General features: G+C 45.7%; 1 protein-coding gene across 6 annotated transcripts in view; it reads right to left on the bottom strand.

The window, feature by feature from the left end:
* The window catches only part of KALRN (kalirin RhoGEF kinase), a 633,526-nt gene that overhangs the window by 448,944 nt on the left and 163,182 nt on the right, over window positions 1-21,400 (bottom strand). For all 6 annotated transcript variants that reach the window (XM_087439724.1, XM_087439725.1, XM_014783031.2 and 3 more), the window contains exon 2: window positions 4,596-4,670. In XM_087439724.1, coding sequence (XP_087295850.1) covers window positions 4,596-4,670 — 75 coding nt within the window. The remainder of the gene's footprint in view (window positions 1-4,595; window positions 4,671-21,400) is intronic.

The raw sequence follows: 21,400 nt of genomic DNA, 5'->3' as shown, positions 1-21,400 counted from the left end.
ATAGGAGATGAGATCACGTGCCAGAGGTCAGGGCAGGCTCGAGGTTCTGGAAGAGAGGAGAAGTGGAGCATCACTGGCCAGCATCCCTAGAGAATGAACAGCACGACTGTGTATGATGCGGCTTAAGGGAAGGTGGGGAAGGTGGCAGGGTACTGGGGTATAGTGAGAGCTCTACTGAAAGGTCTGGCCGTGGTGTCCATGCTAGGCTCTAACTTGAGTGAAGGCAGAGTACAACTAATGCTGGGGTGAGTGAGGAGGGCCCAGTGAGGGCAGGAAATGTCCCACTGGATTATGAGCTCCCAGAGAAGAGGGAACAACATATGTTTTGTTTATCTGACATCCATCCCTCCCAGAGGGGAACATCAGAAAGGGTCAAAGGTAAGAGCCTAAGGCCACAGACAGACATATCAAGGGTCAATGTCTTGGATGTGCATGGCCAAGGTATGAAGGTGGAAGACTTTGGTGCCAAGGAGGCTAAGCAGCCATGAAGCTGTAGGATTTGATCAATAATTGACACAGCTGCTGAAATTACAGAGGGTGATAAGAAGACATGAAGAATGAGAACCCACATGCTAAAGTCAATGTGCATGATGGATGTGGATCCCAGAGGGTGGGAGACAAAAGTAGCCAGGTTTTGAAAAGGTGATAGAGATGGTGGCAGGATCTTCAAAAATGCCATTGCCTTGCTCATCAAATACCTGCTGTTTGCCTACTAGTGCAAGGTTTCAGTGCTAGGAGCTATAGGATAGGAATGTAGAGAATAAAGAGGGAGGGGATGGTTTGATGTTCTAGAAATGGCGATAATCCCCTTCCCTAGAGGCAGGGCAGGACAGGGCTGGTGAGGAGGCAAAGCAGAAAGGAGGGGAAGTTAAGGCTTCCCTGATTGAGCTGGGAGGAGGAATGGTGCTCACAGTTTTCAGGGGGAGTCAGGCTCCCCTTAGGGCAGTTTGGGGAGGTGGGGGGGCCAAGAAAAATACATCAAGGGGGAATCATACCAAAAGTCTGGCATGTGAAACAATACTTCTGCAAGATGTTAATGGATACACTGATTTTTTTTTTAAGGAAATTAGGTTATTCTGTAGTTTGGGAGCTGTTTTCATGTGCTTGATGGACATACACTTTGATGAACATGGCAGATATCCAAGGGGAAGCTCTAATATGCAGCATTTCCCAAACTTATTTTTGAGAGGAGAACCCCTTTTCCTTTTTTGAGGATCTTCTTGTGGGACTATTGCTCTATAGAACACACTTTGAGAGACACAGGTCCAGGATACAGAAGATCATGCCGCAGCGGCATGGAGCTTCCCTGGGAACAATGGAGAACGATGTTGGTGGAGACAAGGGGGCAGAAAGGGACACAAGGAGGGGGCCAAAAGGAGGGTGTGAGTGCACATGAAGATAACAGGGCCGGAATGGGCCCTGCACAAGAAGGTTGGATAAAGGGACAGGGGGTGCTGTGAGGGGGAGGTACATGCACACAAAGGAAGCCACAGAGAGGGCAAAGGGGGACCCCACAGGTTGTGAAGACGGAGCAAGAAGGGGCAGGGCTGGCACAGACACAGATCCTATCACACACACGTGCACACGCCCACACGCAGAAGCTGCTGGGCTGTGCCGGATGATTCCAAATGTGTGTTCCCATGGCAGCATGGCTTTCCTTTACTCCAGCCACGCTGGGGGCACTCTGGGGAAGGCGGGTACAACAACAGTTTGTTTCTCTGCCCACCACCTTCCCTGCAGGGCTTTCTTCTCAGAAAGCAAAGCAATGGCTACACTGCATTATTTAATTCTGGATTTCTTTATTTTGTCTTATTCTTGTGTTTTGTCTTTTAAAAGCTTTTTTGGTCTGTTTTCTGTTTTTGTTTTTTCTTCCATGCAGCCAGCCATCTCCCTGGCACCATCAGCGTCCTTCCCAGGCACAGAAGGACAATGTTCCCCAAGCCCGAGAGCTCCTGCAGCACTGAGATGAATAAGACTTACCCCAGGTGGTTCAGCCCACATCCGCACGTGGGAGTGAGCTGCACACCCGCAGCCCCTTGGTCCCACTCTGGGAAGCTTCTACCTCCGCACATGGATGACCAATTGCCTTCGTGGCACGTTGCTTCTATGTGCTCTCTTAGGACAACTCTCTACCCTGGGGAAGGTCTTTTCTAGGGCTGACTGGGCCCTGCCTCAAGGCTCCAACTGAATTCACATGGGAAAAAATAAACCAGAAACAATCAAACAAGGGTCCCCATGTCAGAGTGTACTGTATCTGCACTCATATACCCCGAACTGATGCAGAAAAGGATGTCTCAGAGGCTATGCATTAAAACCAGGGAGGCCTTCTGGAGGAAGCAAAGTAGGAACTGACTTGGGAAGGAAAATAGAGGCTCAAACAGGCAGAAGGTGTAGGCAAGGCACTGCAGGTAGAGGAAGCTAAGGCACGAGAGAAATGGGAGCATGAGCAGGATACCTAGGGGACAGAAAGGACATCAGGTTAAACAAGGCTCAGGGCCATAAAAAGGGAGGAGGAAAAGCTCTGATTGGCCTCTACTCGGGAGAAGAGAGTGAACAGAGAGGGCTGTGGGCCAGGTCCTGGGGGCCAGGCTGTGGGCAGCAGCAGAAGTCAGAGGCCTGGTGCTGCCCAGGGGCTCCCAGGACTTCTACACGAGGTCTCCCCACATGCTCAGCAGGCACTCAGATCCGAGTTCACGCCTCTCCCCACACTGAAATCACTGCCACAGGGTCCTGCCAAGGGGCTGTTGTGCTTCAGTGACGGGCTCCCTGTATCATAAGATATACGAGCACCTGACACTGGTTGGGAAAGGCAGCCTCCTGGTCACTCTCCTCTAACAGCAACAACAACAACAAAACACTAGTATTACTACTACTATTAATAATAATAATAATAATACGGAATTCACTTAGTACCTTACAAGGTTTACACACTCCCATCGCATACTCTGCCCTCACCTCCCATCCCTACTCTCTGAACCATCGGTCTCTCGTCTTCCCTCTGGTCAGGTGGGAGACACCTGCTGCTTGGTTTCTCCTTCCTCATACCCCCTCCTCCCTCTCCCTGCTCCCCATTTTGGCTGTTGCCTGCGGGCCAGGCCAGTGGTGCCCGTGGAGTGAACCCTGCACTGTGGGACTGTACTGGCTTTTTCCTTGTGATTCCACCGCTACTCCTTGTAGACAACCAGAATCACCTAGAAACAAAGGTTCGGTCCACGAGGCATAAGCACTTGGACATGTTTCTTTGCGTGTGATCCTTGGCTACTCACACTGCCAAGAGACTCTGATCCAGGAGGCCTACAGTGGAGCCCCAGAACCAGCAGCGAGAGTGATGCTGGTGCACCTATAGCTTGGCTTCAATTACATCAGGGGTCACCAAACTTTTTCTTACAGAGCCAGATAGGAAATATTTTAGGCTTGTGGCCATCCGGTCTCTGCTGGAACTACTCAACTCTGCTGTTGTAGTGAAAAAGCAGCCATTGACCCTACCTGTAGTAGGCTGAGTCATGGCCCCCAAACATATCCTAATCCCTGAAACCTGTAAATATTACCTTATTTGGAAAAAGAGTCTTTGCAGATGTGATTAAGTTAGGGATCTTGAGATAGGAAGATTATTCTGGATTATATGAGTGGGCTCGAAATGCAGTCACAGGTATCCTTATAAGAAGGAGGCAGAGGAAGATTTGACATAGACAGAAGAACAGAAGACAATGTTACCACAGAGGCAGAGATAGGAGTGATGAGGCCACAAGCCAAGGTATGATGGCAGCCATCAGCAGCTGGAAGAGGCAAAGAACAAATTCTCCCCTAGAGCCACTGGAGGTAGCACAGCCCTGCTGATACCTTGATTTCAGCCAAGTAACTGATTTTGGACTTCTGGCCTCTAGAACTGTGAGAGAATAAATTTCTGTTGTTGTAAGCCACCAAGTTTGTGGTAACTTGCTGCAATAGCAATGAGAAACTCAAATACCACCTAACAAATGCCCAGGCCTGTGTTCCAATAAAAATTTGTTTCCAAAACAAGTGGTTGGCCCCTGAATCAGACATTAAAAGGCCCAGGTGCACAAGATAGGTTGGAAAGAAAAGTCAGAAATAAATATTTGGAAGTCATTATTCAGAAAAATAAATAAATAGATACTCACTTGAGTTCCCTTTGCCAGGAAGGAGAGATAAGGAGGAGCCAGAAAAATTTTTAACCTTCTGCCCATGACACACTCGGAGATGAACCCAAATAAAACCTCTAGGAATGTGTGAAACAGATAGACTCCTCCAACTGGAGCATCTCCCATAGGGACCTCAGTGGCTCCCACCGAGCCTGGCAGGCCTGGGAGTGGGGTGGGGTGAAGTGTATGTGTGTTTGAGGTGTGAGGTGTGGAGGGGACACCCACCTGTGGTTATGAACGTCCTCCAGAACACCCAGCTGGGACTAGAGAGCTCTCCCTTCTCTTTCTGCCTGCCTCTGGAGAAAGGAAGCAGCTGCCCTAAGTATCACTTCCACCCCCACTTCTCTCTCACTCACACACAAAGTGAGTGCCTGCACGCGTGTGCACACACACTTCTCTAGGTCCATTACAGAGGCAAGTTCCACAGATACTCACCAGACACGAAGGCCACTTTTTCCTTTAGGATGGGAAGGACATCAGAAGCTTTCAAACCATCATTCCGAAAAGACCCTGTGGGACAACAAAACAGATGCAATCAGGGTGAGAGAGGCCAGATGGCTGAATCCCTGGATCCCACCCTCAGCCTCCCCACCCCATCATGGGCCAGAAAGTTCTGCCTGTTCAGGCCCTACATCCCAGCCCGATGGAACAGGAGAGGGTCTACAACAGAAAAGACACGTCTACAGATTCCAGGCCACACAGATCAAGGGTGTGTTCCTTCTGGTCCCTCCCAAGGAGAGGACAGTCCAAGTCACCCCCCACCACATTTACAAAGCTCCATGCCCTGGAGGCAACAACTACAGCCCTGCTGCCGTGAGCAACTTGAAGACGGGAGCTTTTGAAAAAACCATTTTTGTACCTCTAGTGCATAGCACAGTGTCTGGTACACAGTAAGCACTCAGTAAATATTTGTTGAATAGGTTAATCAATATCAAGATGGACCACAATGCCTTAAATAATTCTTTTTGCCTTTCCTCCATGTGGCACAGCAGCTCTTGGTCTTCCTTTTACAAATGGGAACAGGAAACCACAAAAATCCCCAAGTGGTAAGCAGAGGTGAATGCAATACCCTTCTCCACCCTTCTTCCTCCTCCCCCTGAATGTCACCATCACCATCCACCACAGACAGGAGGTAGGAAGACACCAGGCTCCTGGGAAGGAAACACACTCCCTTCTTCAGCAGCTCATTCTCTACCTAAATCTCACCTCTCAGTTGGAAAGTTCATTCTGGGGTCTAGTTGAGCTCCTGTAAGGGAGTTGGAGGCAGAGGCCTGGAGCTCACAGAGAATGGAAAATAGCAATGTGCCTGGAGTAACAATTGCCTCAAAGGACAACCCAGCCCGGTGTGAGATGCGTGGGAAAGGAGGACCCAGCTTCCACACACACACAAAAGCCCAGGCCAGCCCACTGTGCCCCTATCATTTAACCCAAATACCTGACAAGGACTCTCAGGGAGAGCCAGCCCACACTCAGAGCCCTGAGAGCTATAACTGGAATCTGCTGTGTGTTACCACTAGGGACATGGCAGAGATGGACCCCAGAAGAGATGAGGTTCTGTGTCAGCTCAGTGAGACAGGACCAGAGACCACACACACCCCCTCTATTGCTTTTCTCCACTTGGCTTACTCCCTTGTGGTCCCAACCTGACAATCTGCAGAGAGGAGAAACGTGCTGGGCAGGACCGTCCCACTCAGGGCTGTGTCAATCCCAAAACATTGACTGTCTCAAGAGACCTACTTGGGAATTTTGGCAACAACCCAGGGTTAAGACCACCGGCCTGGGGAAGGGAAATGAGCCAGTTGCACACTCAACCAAAGAGGAGAAGAGATGTGTCCCCAGAACGTCAGTTTCCATGGTCAGAGGTCATATCCTAACCCCACACAAATTTCCAAAGTGTCTCTGACCATTTCACCTACTTCTTCTTTTTTATTTTTCAGCAAATGAAGATGATGAGGCTTTTTATTCATCCGTTGCTTCTCTTTACAAGCTGGCCCATAGTACTGATGCTGGGGTAACCAGCTGCAAGGCTCACTTTGAGAAGACCGTGGGCAACAGATGAAAAAAATAATACCATAAAAAAGAAAGGTCTAACCATCAGCCTTGTTTTGTACTTTCTATCCTTAGTTTCTACAGATCTTTATGCTCTGACCTTATCTTCCAACACAGAAAAACTATGAAATCTCACCAGCAGAAACTAATCAGGATCAATATAAATTACTACAGAATTTACAAATAGATACATAGAGTTTTTTTCACCTTCATGCAGTAAAGAGACATTTCAGCTTCCTTGGCAAGGAAGAGTCCTATCAGGCTTTACCAACTAGACAAGGATAATCTTTAACACATAAATCGTTTGTTTAGAATGATGCTTCTGCATCAAAATAGCTTATTTTCATATGTGAAATATGTCTTTCCACACATCAGTTCAAAAACAATTTCCTGTATATCACTGAGCACGCTATTAATTTCTACAGAAAAAAATTTTAATACGAAAAGTTAAACTTCATATTATTTACAAGTTCAAAAATAGCAAGGCCCAAACTAATGAGATTTTACTGTATAACAAGAATCCACGTAACCTTCTTCTCTCCCAAACTCCTGTCCTATTTTTTCCACTGCTCTTCTCTCCTCCCCTACTGAGTTAACGTACACAAGATGGCTCTAATTCCACACAGTCCCCAGACATTAAGGAAGAGTTTGGAATCTGCTATAATGAAAGCAAAAGGTTCCCCATCCTACCCCGTCTTCAGTCTCACCCAGGGAGAGAGAGAGGGAGCTCTGAATCTCATCCTTCACACCCCACTCACCATGCCCCACCTCTTCCTTCTCCCCTCCAGACTCCAGGACCCAACAGAAGGGGAGCAGCTTGTTCATGCAGCTTGCAATCATTGGCTCAAGTCAATGTCAATATCTTGGCTCAGTCTAGTCCAAGATTCCTAGGGCTTTCTCCTCCCCAGCCAAAGTCTTCCCTCATCCACTTCAGACCACAGCTGAGCTATCTCCCAGGTTGTGTGCCCACCATAAGAAAACCTAAAGTGTCCAGATTTACAAAATCCTTAACGAGGGGATAATCATTTCCAACAACAACAAGATTTTCACATTATAAAAGGATTTGCTCCAGGGTCTCTTCAAATAAAAATTGCCTTTAGTGGTTTGAATTAGTTTTTCATTTGCCAAAAATTGAATTACAGATAACTTTTAGACAATATATGTATTACATAAAGCCAAGCAGAGCTAAACTAATTAGTCCAGCAGCTCTGAAGTTGGCGACCTTGCACAGAAAACCTATTTGTACTGGCTGAAGATCCTATGTATCAATTCCCCCAGGGTCCTTGCGAAACCAGCTGTCAGGATCCATAATAAAGGGTAAGTTCATTGAACACTAACTCAAACAGGACCAATGAAATAGCAACATGTTTTCACTATCAGGATCATGTCTGGGCAGACTCACAGTAAATGTTCAATAAATATTTGATGAAAGAATAAATAAATGAATGAAGTGTTAACCCTTCCTAAAGTAACTTGCACAAGGTCACTGGCCTCATCTATCACACCAAGAGCTGGCGTTCGGAGTAGGTGATCTCCAGAGCACCAGGCACCTCTAATATTCTGAGACTTTTAAAATCTTTTCTTCATGTTTATTGGCCTTTAAGATCCTCAGATTATCAGATCAATATGCTTTGAAAGGAAATATTGGGAAGAAATTCCCTAACAAGATTCAGTGCACTTTGGAAAGATAAAACGACTCTTCCCTGGTCTCTCATTCTCTCCAGGAGTCAGCTTAGGGATTGGGATGCTCAGGGCACGTCACCCCATTTTGCAGATAACCCAAGTTACCCAAATGAAAGACTAGTGATGGAAGACCTTCTGTGAGGCATACACACCTTGAAAGAGGCAGGCTTCAACTGCAGTTGCTATCTCTATGATACAAGGTATATTTGATAGTACTAGTAGACTATAAACTATAGATCAATCGTAGACCGGCTTCCCCGCTTAAAAGAAAAGCCTGTTGAAATAGTAGGTTCCTCGCTACCTCTAAAGAAAGCCTGAGAAGAAATAAAAGCCCCTGTGCCCTTGGAGTTACTGCAGGAAAAAGGAGAACCAGAGGGTACCCTCATGGACCTGACCCAACGAGAGTAGTGTGCTTTCTCTTAAGGACAAAGGCATGTTCAGCGCTAATGCCATCCCATTCGTGTCCTGCTGCTGTCAGAATTACAAGCCTGCTGTTCCATTAATTAGCAAAGTTGAAATGCTCTGCATCTATTAGGGAAGTAAAAATTACCACCGCCATCTCCCCAGGATCTCCAGCATGGGTCTTCTCCAAGCCCCGCTTCTGCCTCCTCCTCACTCCAAGTGTGTTATGCTTACATTGCTGCTGTCCGTTCCTCTTCACATTTTCCTAGTCACCAAGTCTCATGCTGGAAAATGCCAATCATCCTCACTCTGGCTCCCAGCCTCTTTGTGGCCCCACGTGGCCACGGTAGGACTGCCCTGTGTCACAGGCCCTGTCCTTGGCTTGGTGGCTCCCCCAGGGCAGCTGGGTGCCTTGTGCAAGGAGGATACTAAGGATAACCATACCAAGTATGGATACTAACCTCCTTCAGAAAGCAATCCTGATTTCAACAAGTGGAGAAATAAACAACTAAATGTTGAGCATTTGGAGGTGCAAGCTGTGAGGGTACCCATGGATTGCTCTTTATTTCCTTTTGGTTCTCAGTCACAACCCCTTGATTTGCACTTATTTAGAAGTAACTGTGTACATATTCTAATGGTGCTTCAAGTGGGCCTGCACCCTGTTTCACCATTGAGATGGCAAATTTGCCAACACTAAGGTCTCTGCCTCCTCTTTCCTCTCCATCCTTGTAGTTTCCAGCATGAGAGCCTCAATCAAAGTGGCACTGAGTCACGGACTGATCTGCTGCACAAAAGAGATTTGGCTTTCAAGTGTGAGTCCCAAGATCTCATTAGGAAGAACTTTGGTTTGGGCATAATTTGGACAGTTGCCTATTCCCAGAGACATTCATCCATCCATTCTTTATCAAGCTCCTATTATGAGCTAGGCCGCATGTTAGGCTTTGGTGATACTTAAATAAGAAACGGTCCCTGCTCTGCAGGGGGCTTCCAGGTAGAGATAGACAGGTGTGCAGATAGAACAATGAGTTATCACCAGAGACAGGACATCACCTGTACAGAATGCAAGGGCGCTCAAAGGAATGGCTTCCTAAATGTGAGTCTTAAAGCCTTGCTACTCAAAGTAACAAGCATCACCTACCAGCTAGAACCTTGCTAGAAATGCAGAATCTTAGGCCCCCATCCCAGACCTACAGAATCAGAACCTGCATTTAATAGGAAACCCAGGTGATTCATATGCACATTACATTTGAGGAAGTCCTATACACTAAAGTATGTCTTTCTATTCCAGAGGTGCCTCAGAGGCAGAGACAGATAAAAGCATCCTCTAGCCTAGTGTAAACACAGCCTCTAAAATCTGAGCTGGTGCTGCTCATCACCCCTCCCATGTCCACCATAGGAAGACCCCTCACCACTACCCAGGGATTCCGGAGATTCAGCCATTACCCTGTAACCCATCACTCAAATTCAGCTCTGAAATCAAAAGGCTATCCAAGAGATAGATAACTTTCCCCTCCAGGGCACTGAGACTGGACCATGTCTTGTTTTTGGTGGCAGGAATGTTTATGAATAACCCCTGTCCAAATGGCTCAGAATTTTGGTAGCTTAAACCACTCTCTCATGCATCAAATATTTTAATTTCACAACATATCTTCCTTGCTACCGCAACCCTCGGAGCCCTGCCTTCTCTAACTACTCTCAGTACCATAAATACTATCACTGATCATGTTTACAGACCAAGAGAAGGCCTGAGATGGCCCTGGAGGACAGAGGAGCCAGTCGGTTTATGCCTCTTTATCACACTTGCGCTCCCACCCACAGGTACAAAGCCCTGAACATTGGGCAAGACTGGACAAAAAACAGACAAAGGAGAGCGCCCCTCTCCCCAGGAACTCCACATCTACCAAGAACACGGTACTCATCTCAGGCAATTCTCTCCCTTGGAGGGGAGACCCAATTTCTGTGCAAGTTTCCAGCCTAATAAAATGCCTAGTGCCCATTTCCCCTGACACCAGAAAGCTACTAGATTCTGTATAAAAAATAACGTAAGATTCTGAGGTTCTGATAAAGACCCTCCCATGCTGCCCCCAACCTGGCTGTCTTGCATCCCCTACATCTTGATTATTGGTGCCATCATCCACTGAGATGGCACAGAAGCCTGGGAGGCATCCTAGATTCCTCTGGCTACTACACCCCAAATATCAACTCAGTCGCTTGGTTCTGTTGATCCTACCTCTTCACTCTCTCTCTCACCCGTCATCTCCTCTGTGAAGTGTCCCTGACCTCCCATGAACTTGAGCTGTCCCTGACTGTACCTTGCTCTCTATCCCTCCTGAAAGGCATCTCTGTGTTTTCATTCCCCTCCGCATTAAATGATCCTAACACCCCGCATCACGTCTTACTTGTTCTACCCCAGCACGGAGCACAATGCCTGTCATGCAAAGGGGACTCAAGAAATGCTGGACTGAACCTGAGCACGCATAGGTCCTAAGAAGGCAGGGAGTAAGGATGGTGAGTTGAAGGTGATTCGTCAGGGTGCTCCCCAAAGGAGGTGATCTTTGAACCAGGTTCTGAATAAGGGAAGAGCCATGGAATGGAAGCAGCGCATGCCAAGGCAGAGAGGAGGGGGCAAGCAAGCCAAATGTCAGAGATGAAGAGAGCTTCCTGGCTGAACAGAGAAGCAGGGTTAGGAAGCGAGGGAAGGAGGGCATGGAGGTGGTGGGCAGGCTCCAGGATCTCACTCTGAACTTCCCATCTCCATAGGGTGGGCTCTTGGGAAGGAGTCAGCAAAGATGTGGTGCAAGTGTCTTTGGAAGCTCAGAGAGCTGGGACTGTGCTGCAGCCACGGCCAGAGCTGGGTGGAATATGGCTGGTCCCAGAGGAAGGCTGTGGTTCCAGAACAGAGCTGGACCCAGCAGGCTCTGACTCCAACCTCCACGTCACATTCCATCTTCAAGGAGTAGGGGAAGGACGGGACACTCTGCCCCTGCTGAAGTGGGTGATGGAATATGGGGGCATCGGGCACTAGAACTTTGTCTCTTTTGAAATTCTCCCTGAGCTCCAAGAGAGGCAGCAAGAATGTCTGTGAGCTACCTCCTGCGAGCCTGTCAGGCCAGTAGCAGGCCGGGAGTTTATGTAGGACCCCATGAAGATGCAATGTGGAACTGAATCATAAAGGGAGGAGAATTGGTCCCTTCTGTGTAGGGACAACTAGATGGGCAAAGCCCTTGAGAGAAGACACTGTCAGTGTAGCTGGGGATGGGAGGGAACATATCGGTGGGTAGAGGCGATGATCTTCATTTCCCTCAGTCCTATATTAACACAAGAGAAGGAGAGATGGGTGGCAGGAATGAGAGGAACAAGGGTGAGAGCTAGAGATAAAGAGCTGGAGAGAGAGACACACACACAGACGGAGGTGAATGTCTTGTCTCCTCTTCACAGATGCTAATGAGCTATTGCGGAAACTGCCTGTTGGAAAACTCCTCCAGCGACTATAAATATGTTCCTTGGAGCTCTTATTAAAACAACTGCCACTGAGGCAGGAAGTGTGTACTGAGAGGAAGGAATAAATCTGGTGGAGGAAGAGACTGAGGAGCTTAGAGTCAGCACACTGTGGAGATCCAAATGCCTCTCCCCAACCTGGGGATCCATCCACCCACGGTGAGGCCAATGCCTGGCAGCCATCCCTCACCACTGACACCTGTGAATGTCAAACCAGCCCCAAAAGCATCCTCCTTCCCTCCTCGAGGGCCAGCTGTGGAGGAGGGATGATGTGGAAGACTTCTCCTCTTCCCTGGCACTGGGCCATGGGACTTCTAAGATAAAAACATTCACAAGCCTCACTAACCTGATTTCAATGCAAAAGGACAGAGGGAAAAAAAAAAACCAACAAGGGCACCTCTTTTGGTAATTGCTAAATACTAAGCTTTTCCAAGCAAATGGACGAGGCCTCATGCAACATGAGGTGGTAGCCAGGGACTTGAGATGACAGCCAGATTGGGCAGTCCTTACACTAGGGAGAAGCAATGTCTACCTGACATGCATTGGAACAATCTCAACTCTGGAACAATCTCAATAGTCTCAACTCTGACACGCATTAGAACATCACTCCTCACAAGGACCACTTTCCGCCCTGCACTATAGTGAGCCCTCTACCTTCCCCAGGGTGCCTTCTCTAACTCCTCCCCCACCCCAGGCTGGGCTGGCTCCTCCTTCTCTGCAGATCATGCGGCAGGCACCTCGCTGTCATGCCATCTCTACTGCTGCATCTGGATCCCTCTCTAGACTCTAAGCTCCTGAGGACAGGGACTGAGTGCTTGCCTCCGTATCTCCAGTGCCTGGCACACAGCTAGTGCTTAACGAGTGACCCCGGGACCAAGTCTTTTTCACCCACAGTGCAAAGGTGCCTTCAACACAAAAGGTGCTTAATAACAGCTATGCCTCTTCCTCCCCTGGTCTCTCTCTGTGCCTATTTCTACCCCCACCTCCATCTTTCTGTCTCTCACACTTCCACATGAACTCTAATTGTGGCCAATTTCAATATTAACTTTCTAAAGTCAATATCAGATATAAAGGCCTGGCTAATGGGCTACTTTTGAAGAGCAGAAATTTGTAACACTTACCATTGCCAAATTAGCTCCATTAAAGATCACTAATAATTAGCACTTTAAACATGTGGGTAACACCTCTGTAAGCCCAGCTAATGAGCAAACCGTTTCTGTTTATTCTTCACAAGATTTAATATTAGCTCGAGTTGAGACCTCAGCTGCAATACACACAGGCTCACTCTTCACCCTCCCTCCCCAGAGAAGCTGGCGTCATTCAGTGTGCTCTAGACACAGGAAATGGCCACTTCAGAAGTGATTCTATCTGCCCATCACTTTTTTCTAACTGATTCTTTGCTAACTGACCAGGTTATTAAAATGCTCATACTTCACGGATGGTGGTGATGGTGGTAGATTTATCGTCTTTTTCTTGCATTGAGCATTACTCTTGGATGGGTCCTCAAAGTAACACAGAACATGAGCCAGTGATGAATCAATCAGTGATGAATATGAATCAACTCTTGAATATTAGCAAAGTATTTGCTTTTATAATATATTTAGAGGCAGTTACAGAGGTACTCAGAGGAAGAAGGTGTGTGCCATGGAAGTTCAGACATATAAACGGCTTGCTCCTTGGAACTCTCACTCTCAGCCCCCTCCCTCTTCCCCAGCGTGCACATCAACAGTATTTTAATTTTCATTAATTTTAACTTAGTCAGGATATAATGACTCTAGTTAAAGATGAAACTGTTGATTTGAAAAGCCAGCTTTGGTCTCTGTCATTGTGGAAGGCACTCTGGCAGGCATCCCAACAGGGAATGCCCAGCACCTCCCCAATGCCTTCCCCCTCTCCCCCGCTCCCCATGGCCTGAAATTCATGTGTGGGTTGCAGTGGAGCAGCAACTGCTGACTGCAGAGCTCAGAGCAGGAGACCCTCCTGGGCAGCTCCTGGAGCAGTCCCTCCCACCCCAGCCCAGAGCTTCTCCCTGCTCCCACCTCCATGCTTTCTGATCCCTCAGCTGTGCCATTCCTGCCCTAGACTCACCACCATGCCCATCGGTGGAAGCAATGCCACAGGAACATACTGGGCACAGACTAGACACAAGTCCACCACAGACACAGAACAACTAGCGCCAGAGTAATAACCAGGTTTGCAGAATTGCAAGTGCAGCCTGACAGGTGAGAAGGGCCACACCGAAAGGTCATATTATTGAACAAACTTGAGCAAAGTAAAGCACCTTCTCTCACTTCAAGCACATGCATGCTGCTGTCCTTGGTCCTGAGCTAGTTGTGTAGTTGCTACTCAGAGTAGCTGCTGTCCAGCCAGTCCTATGATATATAAACCAAACGAGAAAGAGGCTGAGATGAAAGAGATGTTAAGATATATCAGGGAGATAAATAAATATGAAGAAGTGTTGAAGCGACATAGACATGGACAGATTACTGGAGAGAATAAAAAGACTTGTTGAGGTATTGTTTTCAAATAATCGCAGTAACCCAGAAAGAAAGGCCTGTGCACATCATGCATGCACACACACACACACACACACACACACACAAACTGTGCACATACAAACACACACAGCTCCCATGGAAATGAGACAGCATGAACTCCTTGTGTCCCCCAATACTATGTTTAGGTTTCTGGATAAACTGGCTGACCATATCTGAGGTGGATGGGTTGGCCACAGAAAGATTCCTAGAGTTTTAAGCAATTTTTAAATCTCTCCCTAAGTTACTACCTTGGGTATCTAAACACTGCCCAATTCAGTTCAATAAACATTTATTGAGAACTATATGTAGCAGTAAAGTTCCAGTCACTCTGGGCACAATGATAAAAAACAACCTTAAGGGACTTTTAGTTTAGGGGGAGAATCAGACACATCAACATGTAATTTTAATATTATGTAAGAAATACAATGATACAGGGACATACAAGGGACAAATATTAAGAAAATCCCAAAGGGATAATAAAACTCAACCTCTAAGAAAGCATCTAAAAAGTGAAAGAGTGGTAACTAGAGAAGAGGCAGAGGGTTACAGGATCCCCAGCACGGTCCTGGACTGGACAGCATAGTGGTGAGTACCGAGGTCTCTCTGGTGGGTTTAGGGGAACAGAGAAGAGTAGCTAAGACATGATGATTTTCATCATGACCCAGACCCTCTTAAGAGTAATAGAGAAATGAGTTAATGTTTGCCAGAGACAAGCCACAAAGTTCCCCTGTGGACCTATCATAACCAGGAGCCAGCATAAGCTAGGAAATGACCAAGATTAGAGAGAGTCTGACTTATGATCCTGCTATTTCTTTAGAAGGAAGCATAACAATGTCAAGTGCTAAATAGGAAACCAGGAGTAATCTGAACGTCTCATGAAGCTAGAATCTTTCTCTGGAATTATGGAAAACAAGAAGGAGCTGGGGTGTCTGCAAAGGGTTGCCTAGGTAACCATCAACTCTGCTCACCAGAGGACATACTAAGCCACACCTTCCAGGAGCACCTGGTAAACCAAAGCAGGCTCCCTAACCCTGCCTCAAAAATGTCTGTGGTGGGGGAGGGCCATGAACCTCGTGAAACTGCATGCAAATTACTGCATATATGTCCAGATGTGTCCATTTTGCTGAGAAGAGAATCTGTGTAATTCCAGTTTTCATGGGATTTTCAAAGGGGTACATGGCTCCCTAAGTGGTTGGGAACCACTGGTCTAAGGCAAAGTCAAAATGAGACCCTACAATTTGTCTCGAGTTCTAGCCATTAGATCCTATCACTCAGCATCCGCTTCACTCATGGCCCACTGTCTAACACTCATGGTTTATCTGGGACCCAATACTGTGGTTGGGCTGGCAGAGAAAGTAACTAGAGAAGAGAAATGATTTAGATTCCTTAGCTGGGATAAAAGGGAGCTGAGGCAGATGGTGGGAGATGAAGGCTGCGCACGGGATCCTATGCTTGAAGGATGAGCTTAATCAGAGGTGGCTCTCTCTTGTTATGGAGTTATTGAGAGCCACGAGAACTGAGGTTAAACAGGAAATGAGTTTTTAGATGCCTAGGCAGTGCCTTTCCTGGAAGCCTTCCAAACCGGAAATTCCCCTAGCCTCCAACCCCTGCTGGTAGAGGGATGACAACTTGACCCCTCCTGGATCTATGAGGGGTTATGGACAGGGCTAGAGCCAGCAGAGTGGGTCTGCAAACTTATTTAACAAGATCCCTTGGAGGCCGGATCATGGCAGGATAAGAAGGGGGTTCTCAAATGTTCCTACTGAGGTACATGCCACAGCAGGGCATGCCTAGGCACTATTTGCTCAACAAGCCACCTTCTGCATGAGATGGCAAGCTCTCCCAGGGGCGGCACATCCTGAGTGTCAGCTCAGAGCCGGGAGTAAAGCATAACCCTGAATAAAGCACTTATTAGCTGTGGCCCTTGAACAACTTAACCTCTCCGAGTCTCTGTTTCCTCATGGGAGATAAAAATACCTACTTCATAGGTGATGACTGAAGGAGAAAATCTATTTGGAGGTAGCAGACACATAGCTGATGCTAAGTAAACATAACACTCCTTTCTTCTTCCCTGCTCATCTTGGTCGCCTTAGCATGGGGGCAGGCACATAGCAGATGATCAATAATAAGTGTTGATTATGAGAATGAATGAATGAGTGAGTGAATGAGTAAGTGAATAGAGCAAATTCAGAAAACACCAGCTAAAAACTGCCTCCTCATCTTCCCACTACACACCTGTAAGCCACGCTGCTCACACTTATCTGTGTGGTTCCTCTGAATTTTTATTGTTTCTCTCCCCTACCCAATCTGGGCTGTTTGGCGAGCTCTCCAACCACTCCTGTTCCCCCAGCCAGGTTCCCCAGACGCAGAGGAAAGCCTTCTGTTCCCAAAGGGAGACCAGCTGCTCAGTGGATGGAGCACTTGCCCTCCCCTCCTGTGTCCAGAGAGCTATGGTCATGGGCACCCCTCCCACACTGATCTCTATGTGCTGGAGCCTGTACCTAGCACACCTCATTCCTTCTTCCCTGGTCCCTCTCCCCCACTGCCCTTATGAGGCTGGGTTCTAGACAAAGGTGTACAGGTCCAGGTGGTGTTTCTGACAGGTACCTCTATTGAAAACCCATCCCAATAGCAGGACCACCATCTGAGATGAGGTACCTCCAACATCTACCTGTAGGAAAAACCTTCAGAGCCCCATGAGGGAGCTGCATGCAGGGTGAAAGAACAAGAGGCCTGAGAAGAGTCTGTGCACAGGGGTCTTTTCTTTGGTTCCCCATGGTAAATGGGGAGTTCACAGAGGAAGAAAGGCTGGCGAGGGCACAGAGCTAGGTGTGGAGGCACAGGGGAGTGGCAAATACAAACCCATGTGAGTTGGACTCTCAAATCCACCTGCCGTAAGCTGCTAAATTTCTCTGTTCCATGCTCTCTGAAACTGTTTTCTCACTAATTTTCCAATACTTAGAATTTTCTCCAGTAATCTGAGCAGAAAACCTCCAGGAGGCTGGAATACCTGGTCCTCTTTGCTCTTTTCCAGCTCCTTGAAGAAGACGAGCCCTTGCCATGACCAGGGAGCCATGAGGTTACCTTGTCCATAGATGAATATGCACATGTACTCAGAACACAGCTTATATGCTAAATATTAGAATAATGTTAAGTTAGGGAGTAAAGATATTTATCATGGCTTTATACTATTGAAAAATCACAAACAACCAAAATGTTCGCCCATAGGAGATTGATAAAATAATCTATAGTATATCCATTCCAAGCAGCCATTAAATATGACACTGTAAAAGAATAACTAATGCCACGGGAAATTTCATGGTATATTGTTAAGTGGGGAAAATGGATTACAAAACAGCATGTACAATCTTACCCCAATTGTATACATACTGGTGTGTGTATATGTATAAAAACCACACACATACATGTACACAGTGGTTATGTCTGGAAAATGGGATTATGGCTGATTTTCTTAAGGTTTAGTGTTTTTCTTATTTATTCTTGAAATAATTGGAGAAGAGCAAATTCCCTCCTTTGTATATTAATCTCTCATATACGGGATCTTTGTAAAATATTCATGCACTTAAAAAGTTTAATAATTAGGTTGTGATTATGATACCATCTGCAAACAACATTTTAAAGGCAAACTTACTTAAAGTTTAGGACAACTGTGTGTTATGCAGCTGTTCACTCTATGATAAGATTCCATGGCAAATAAAAAATCGCTACTATTCATCATAGATAAAGTTTTCTTACCACTAAAAAATAACTAAGTCCAAATGAGCTGTAAAAAGAAAATTAATTTTTCATTAAATTTCATTTAAAGATTTGCCAGGTATGCGAAAAGGGTTTATCTCAGGAATGCAAGACATTAAAGAAGATTCAAGTAAAGTAAAATTCAAATAAAATCAACCTGTTTTTGGATTAAAAAGCTAAATATTATAGCAGATATCTGTTGAATGAATCCCTAAGTACCTATTATGTGCCAAAGCGATTTTCAACTAGACTTCCATTTGGAAGAATAAATGGATGAAAGTAATTAAACATTTTTTGGAAAAAAGATGAATAATGGGTTGGGCTTGACCTACTAGATATTAAAATATATTTTTTTTAAATTACAATTATTAAAAGGTGGAACAGACTCAAGAATTAACATACAAATGAATGGAGCCTGATTCATAGACCTAATACAGATCTGGCATATTTAAGAACCTAATCTATGATAAGGGAAGAATTTAAAGCAATGAGGAAAAGATGAATTCCTCAAAAAACAGTGCTGGAAAAATGGACTATTTGGAAAAGAAAAATCAAGTTAATCTTCATAACTTCATACCATACGCCAAAATAAAATTTAAACAGATTAGAAACCCAAATCTTAAAAACAACATATAAAAAACACCTTAAAAGAAAATATGAGTGAGTCTTTAACTGATTCCTGAATGAGAAAGAGCTCTCTAGCATTGAAAGAAATCAGAAAGGAAAATATTGATGGTTTTGTCTACGTAAAATTTTAAACTATGCATCAGAGCATAAACAAAATTTAAAATGTAAATGACAAGCTGGGAAACATATTTACAACAGATCTGACAAAGGATTAATACTACTCCCTATTTGAAAAACCAGCAGAGAATGTAAATATACATTTCAAAAAGAAGGAGAAATGGCTAATAAACATAAGAGAAAGTAGTCAACCTAATTAGTGATCACGCGAATGCGGACTAAACAATGAGATGTTTTAAAATCTATTAAATTTGTGAAGATTTTGAAAAGGCAATAATTCTCAATGCTGGCAGGAGTTCAGCGTTAGCCCTCCCTGCCCATATCCTGCTAGTGTAAGAAAAATTGCTCCAACATGTCCAGAAAGCCACTGGTAATATGAATCATGAATAATACCATGCATACACAATAACCTAGTAATCCCCCTTTTGGATGTCTATCCTAAGGAATTAAGGAAAAATGAGGACAAATATTTGCAGACAAGAGGTTTTGAGCAGCACTTTTTATTGTGGTCCCAAACTGCAAACAGCCTAAATGTCCAACAGAAGGAGAACAGTTCTTGAGATGGCTATAAATGAAACATCAATCAGCCATTAAAATTTTTATATATGAGTAATTTATAATTTCATGGACGAATGTTTAAAATATGTAAAGTAATAATTAGGATACTAATGATACATGTACTATATATACGTTAGGTTGAATCATATGAAATCGGTGACCCTCAAGTGGTTTTTTACCTTCAGAAATAGCAATTTGGTATGATCCTAAATATGGATATAATGTATTTCTGGGTTGTGGGATTATGGGAATATTTCATTTTTTTCTTTATACTTTTCTAACTTTCTACAATGAAAATGTATTAAAATTTTAAAGTTGTATAATTACATGAAGATCATGTGAAGAAACACCCCAAATTCAAATCTAGATCACACTATCGCTCTCCTTTCTCTTGTCTGGATTTTACAATCCTCTGCCTCTTTGATCTCTTAAACTCCATGCTCTTCATCTTTGTCTCTCCTTCAATTCATGTGCACGTCCTGTAATTTGCTCTTTGGGGTTAATCTTGAGAATAAGAAGCAGGGCCCTAGAAAGGGTCAGACATGGGCTGTCAATCCCCCTTCCTCCAGAAAGGCTTCCCAGACGAGGCATGAGAGTCACGAGACTTCTATTGCCCAGAAGTGGCCAGTAGAAGTACCACAGTCAGTAGACATACCACAGTCAGTAGAAGTACCATGAAGGGAAAGGCAGGGAGCCTCCTCGTCGGGAATCCTCCGCACTCGTGTCACTGCCACGCCTCTTTATAAAGCTGGGACTGTGGTTCCTGCCCCTGTCCCATGGTAGGCTCACAGGTAAAAGGTAAAGGCCCACAGGCTTGGGAGAGGGCAGACAGCAGCTGGCCTCCACCAGCAGCTAGTAAGAATTAATCCCAGTTACCTCCAGCCTGACATCTTATCATGCTCTATGTTCTTGCTGGATGTCTGTTGGAGTCCTCATCCACTACAAGACAAGCACTCAGACCTCTTGGTGACATGTCCTCTCCCAGCACTTCTTGACTGTGCCACTCATGAAGCTCCTGGGCCCCACGAGGGGCAGAAAGAACACAAGACTTGGAGTCAGATGATCTGGGTTCAACTCATATCAACTTGGCAACTTTGGGGAGGCTCCGCATCCTCTCTGCCCTCAATTTCCTCAAGCAGATATTTCAATACTATCCCAGTAAGGATTAAATAAATTCAGGGTAAAGCAGTTGCCACACTGCAAGCCCTATACAAAAGTAAGGTATTAGCTATAATGCCTGTATCGTAGCCTTTTGTGGAAGCAGTTACAGGTTTTTTGCCTTTCTGAACTTGAAGCATGCCTGTACTTTTAGGATCTAGCCAAAGCTGCCCCCATTACCACCACCATCACCACTGACCTCAGGGGAGAGGCCTATATTGGTGATCATGATTAGAGAAAGCCTGGGTCATCCCACCCTTCCCTCCACTGCTCTGGTGTCTCAGGTCTGAGGACATAAATGTGCTGATTGTAACCCTGAACTCTTGGCAGGCATTAGTCTGCAGGGCAAGTGTGGGGCTAGATGCTGGGTCACTGTGTGGCCATGTTCCCATTTCCATTCAGGGAACACGGTTCCCAACATGCAGTGAAGTCTGTGTCAAAATAACCAAAGGCACTTCCCTGACTTCCTACATATGTAATTATCTCAGCACACCCACCAGGAGACTCAGATGAACCAAACACTCTCAGTTTTTCCTGAAACGCCAGCCCCAGCAGAGTCCTGCCACTTCTTCCAACCTCTTTCTCTTCTGACAACTGAGTGTATCCTTGCAACTATAACACCTAAAGAGATGGATAGCCATCCCAGGAATGCGGCCAGGGCCTCCATCCTCCACATCTTCACCAGCCCCCCAGAATAAATCATCTCTTCCCCTCACCTACTTCTCCCACTACTCTCATCCAGAAAGAACCCCTACATGCCCAATGGCTTTACAAACAGTCCATGCCCGTGAGTTGAGCAGAGACAACAAAATTCCTTCTCCTCAGAGCACTGGGTTGTGATAAAACACACCCCTC

Source organism: Ceratotherium simum, chromosome 15 (assembly GCF_057802395.1).
Source record: "Ceratotherium simum simum isolate JZ-2026a chromosome 15, ASM5780239v1, whole genome shotgun sequence".
NCBI classification, from domain to species: domain Eukaryota; kingdom Metazoa; phylum Chordata; class Mammalia; order Perissodactyla; family Rhinocerotidae; genus Ceratotherium; species Ceratotherium simum.
The sequence above is the reverse complement of the archived record's forward strand: the minus strand, read 5'-3'. Positions and strand labels throughout refer to the sequence as shown.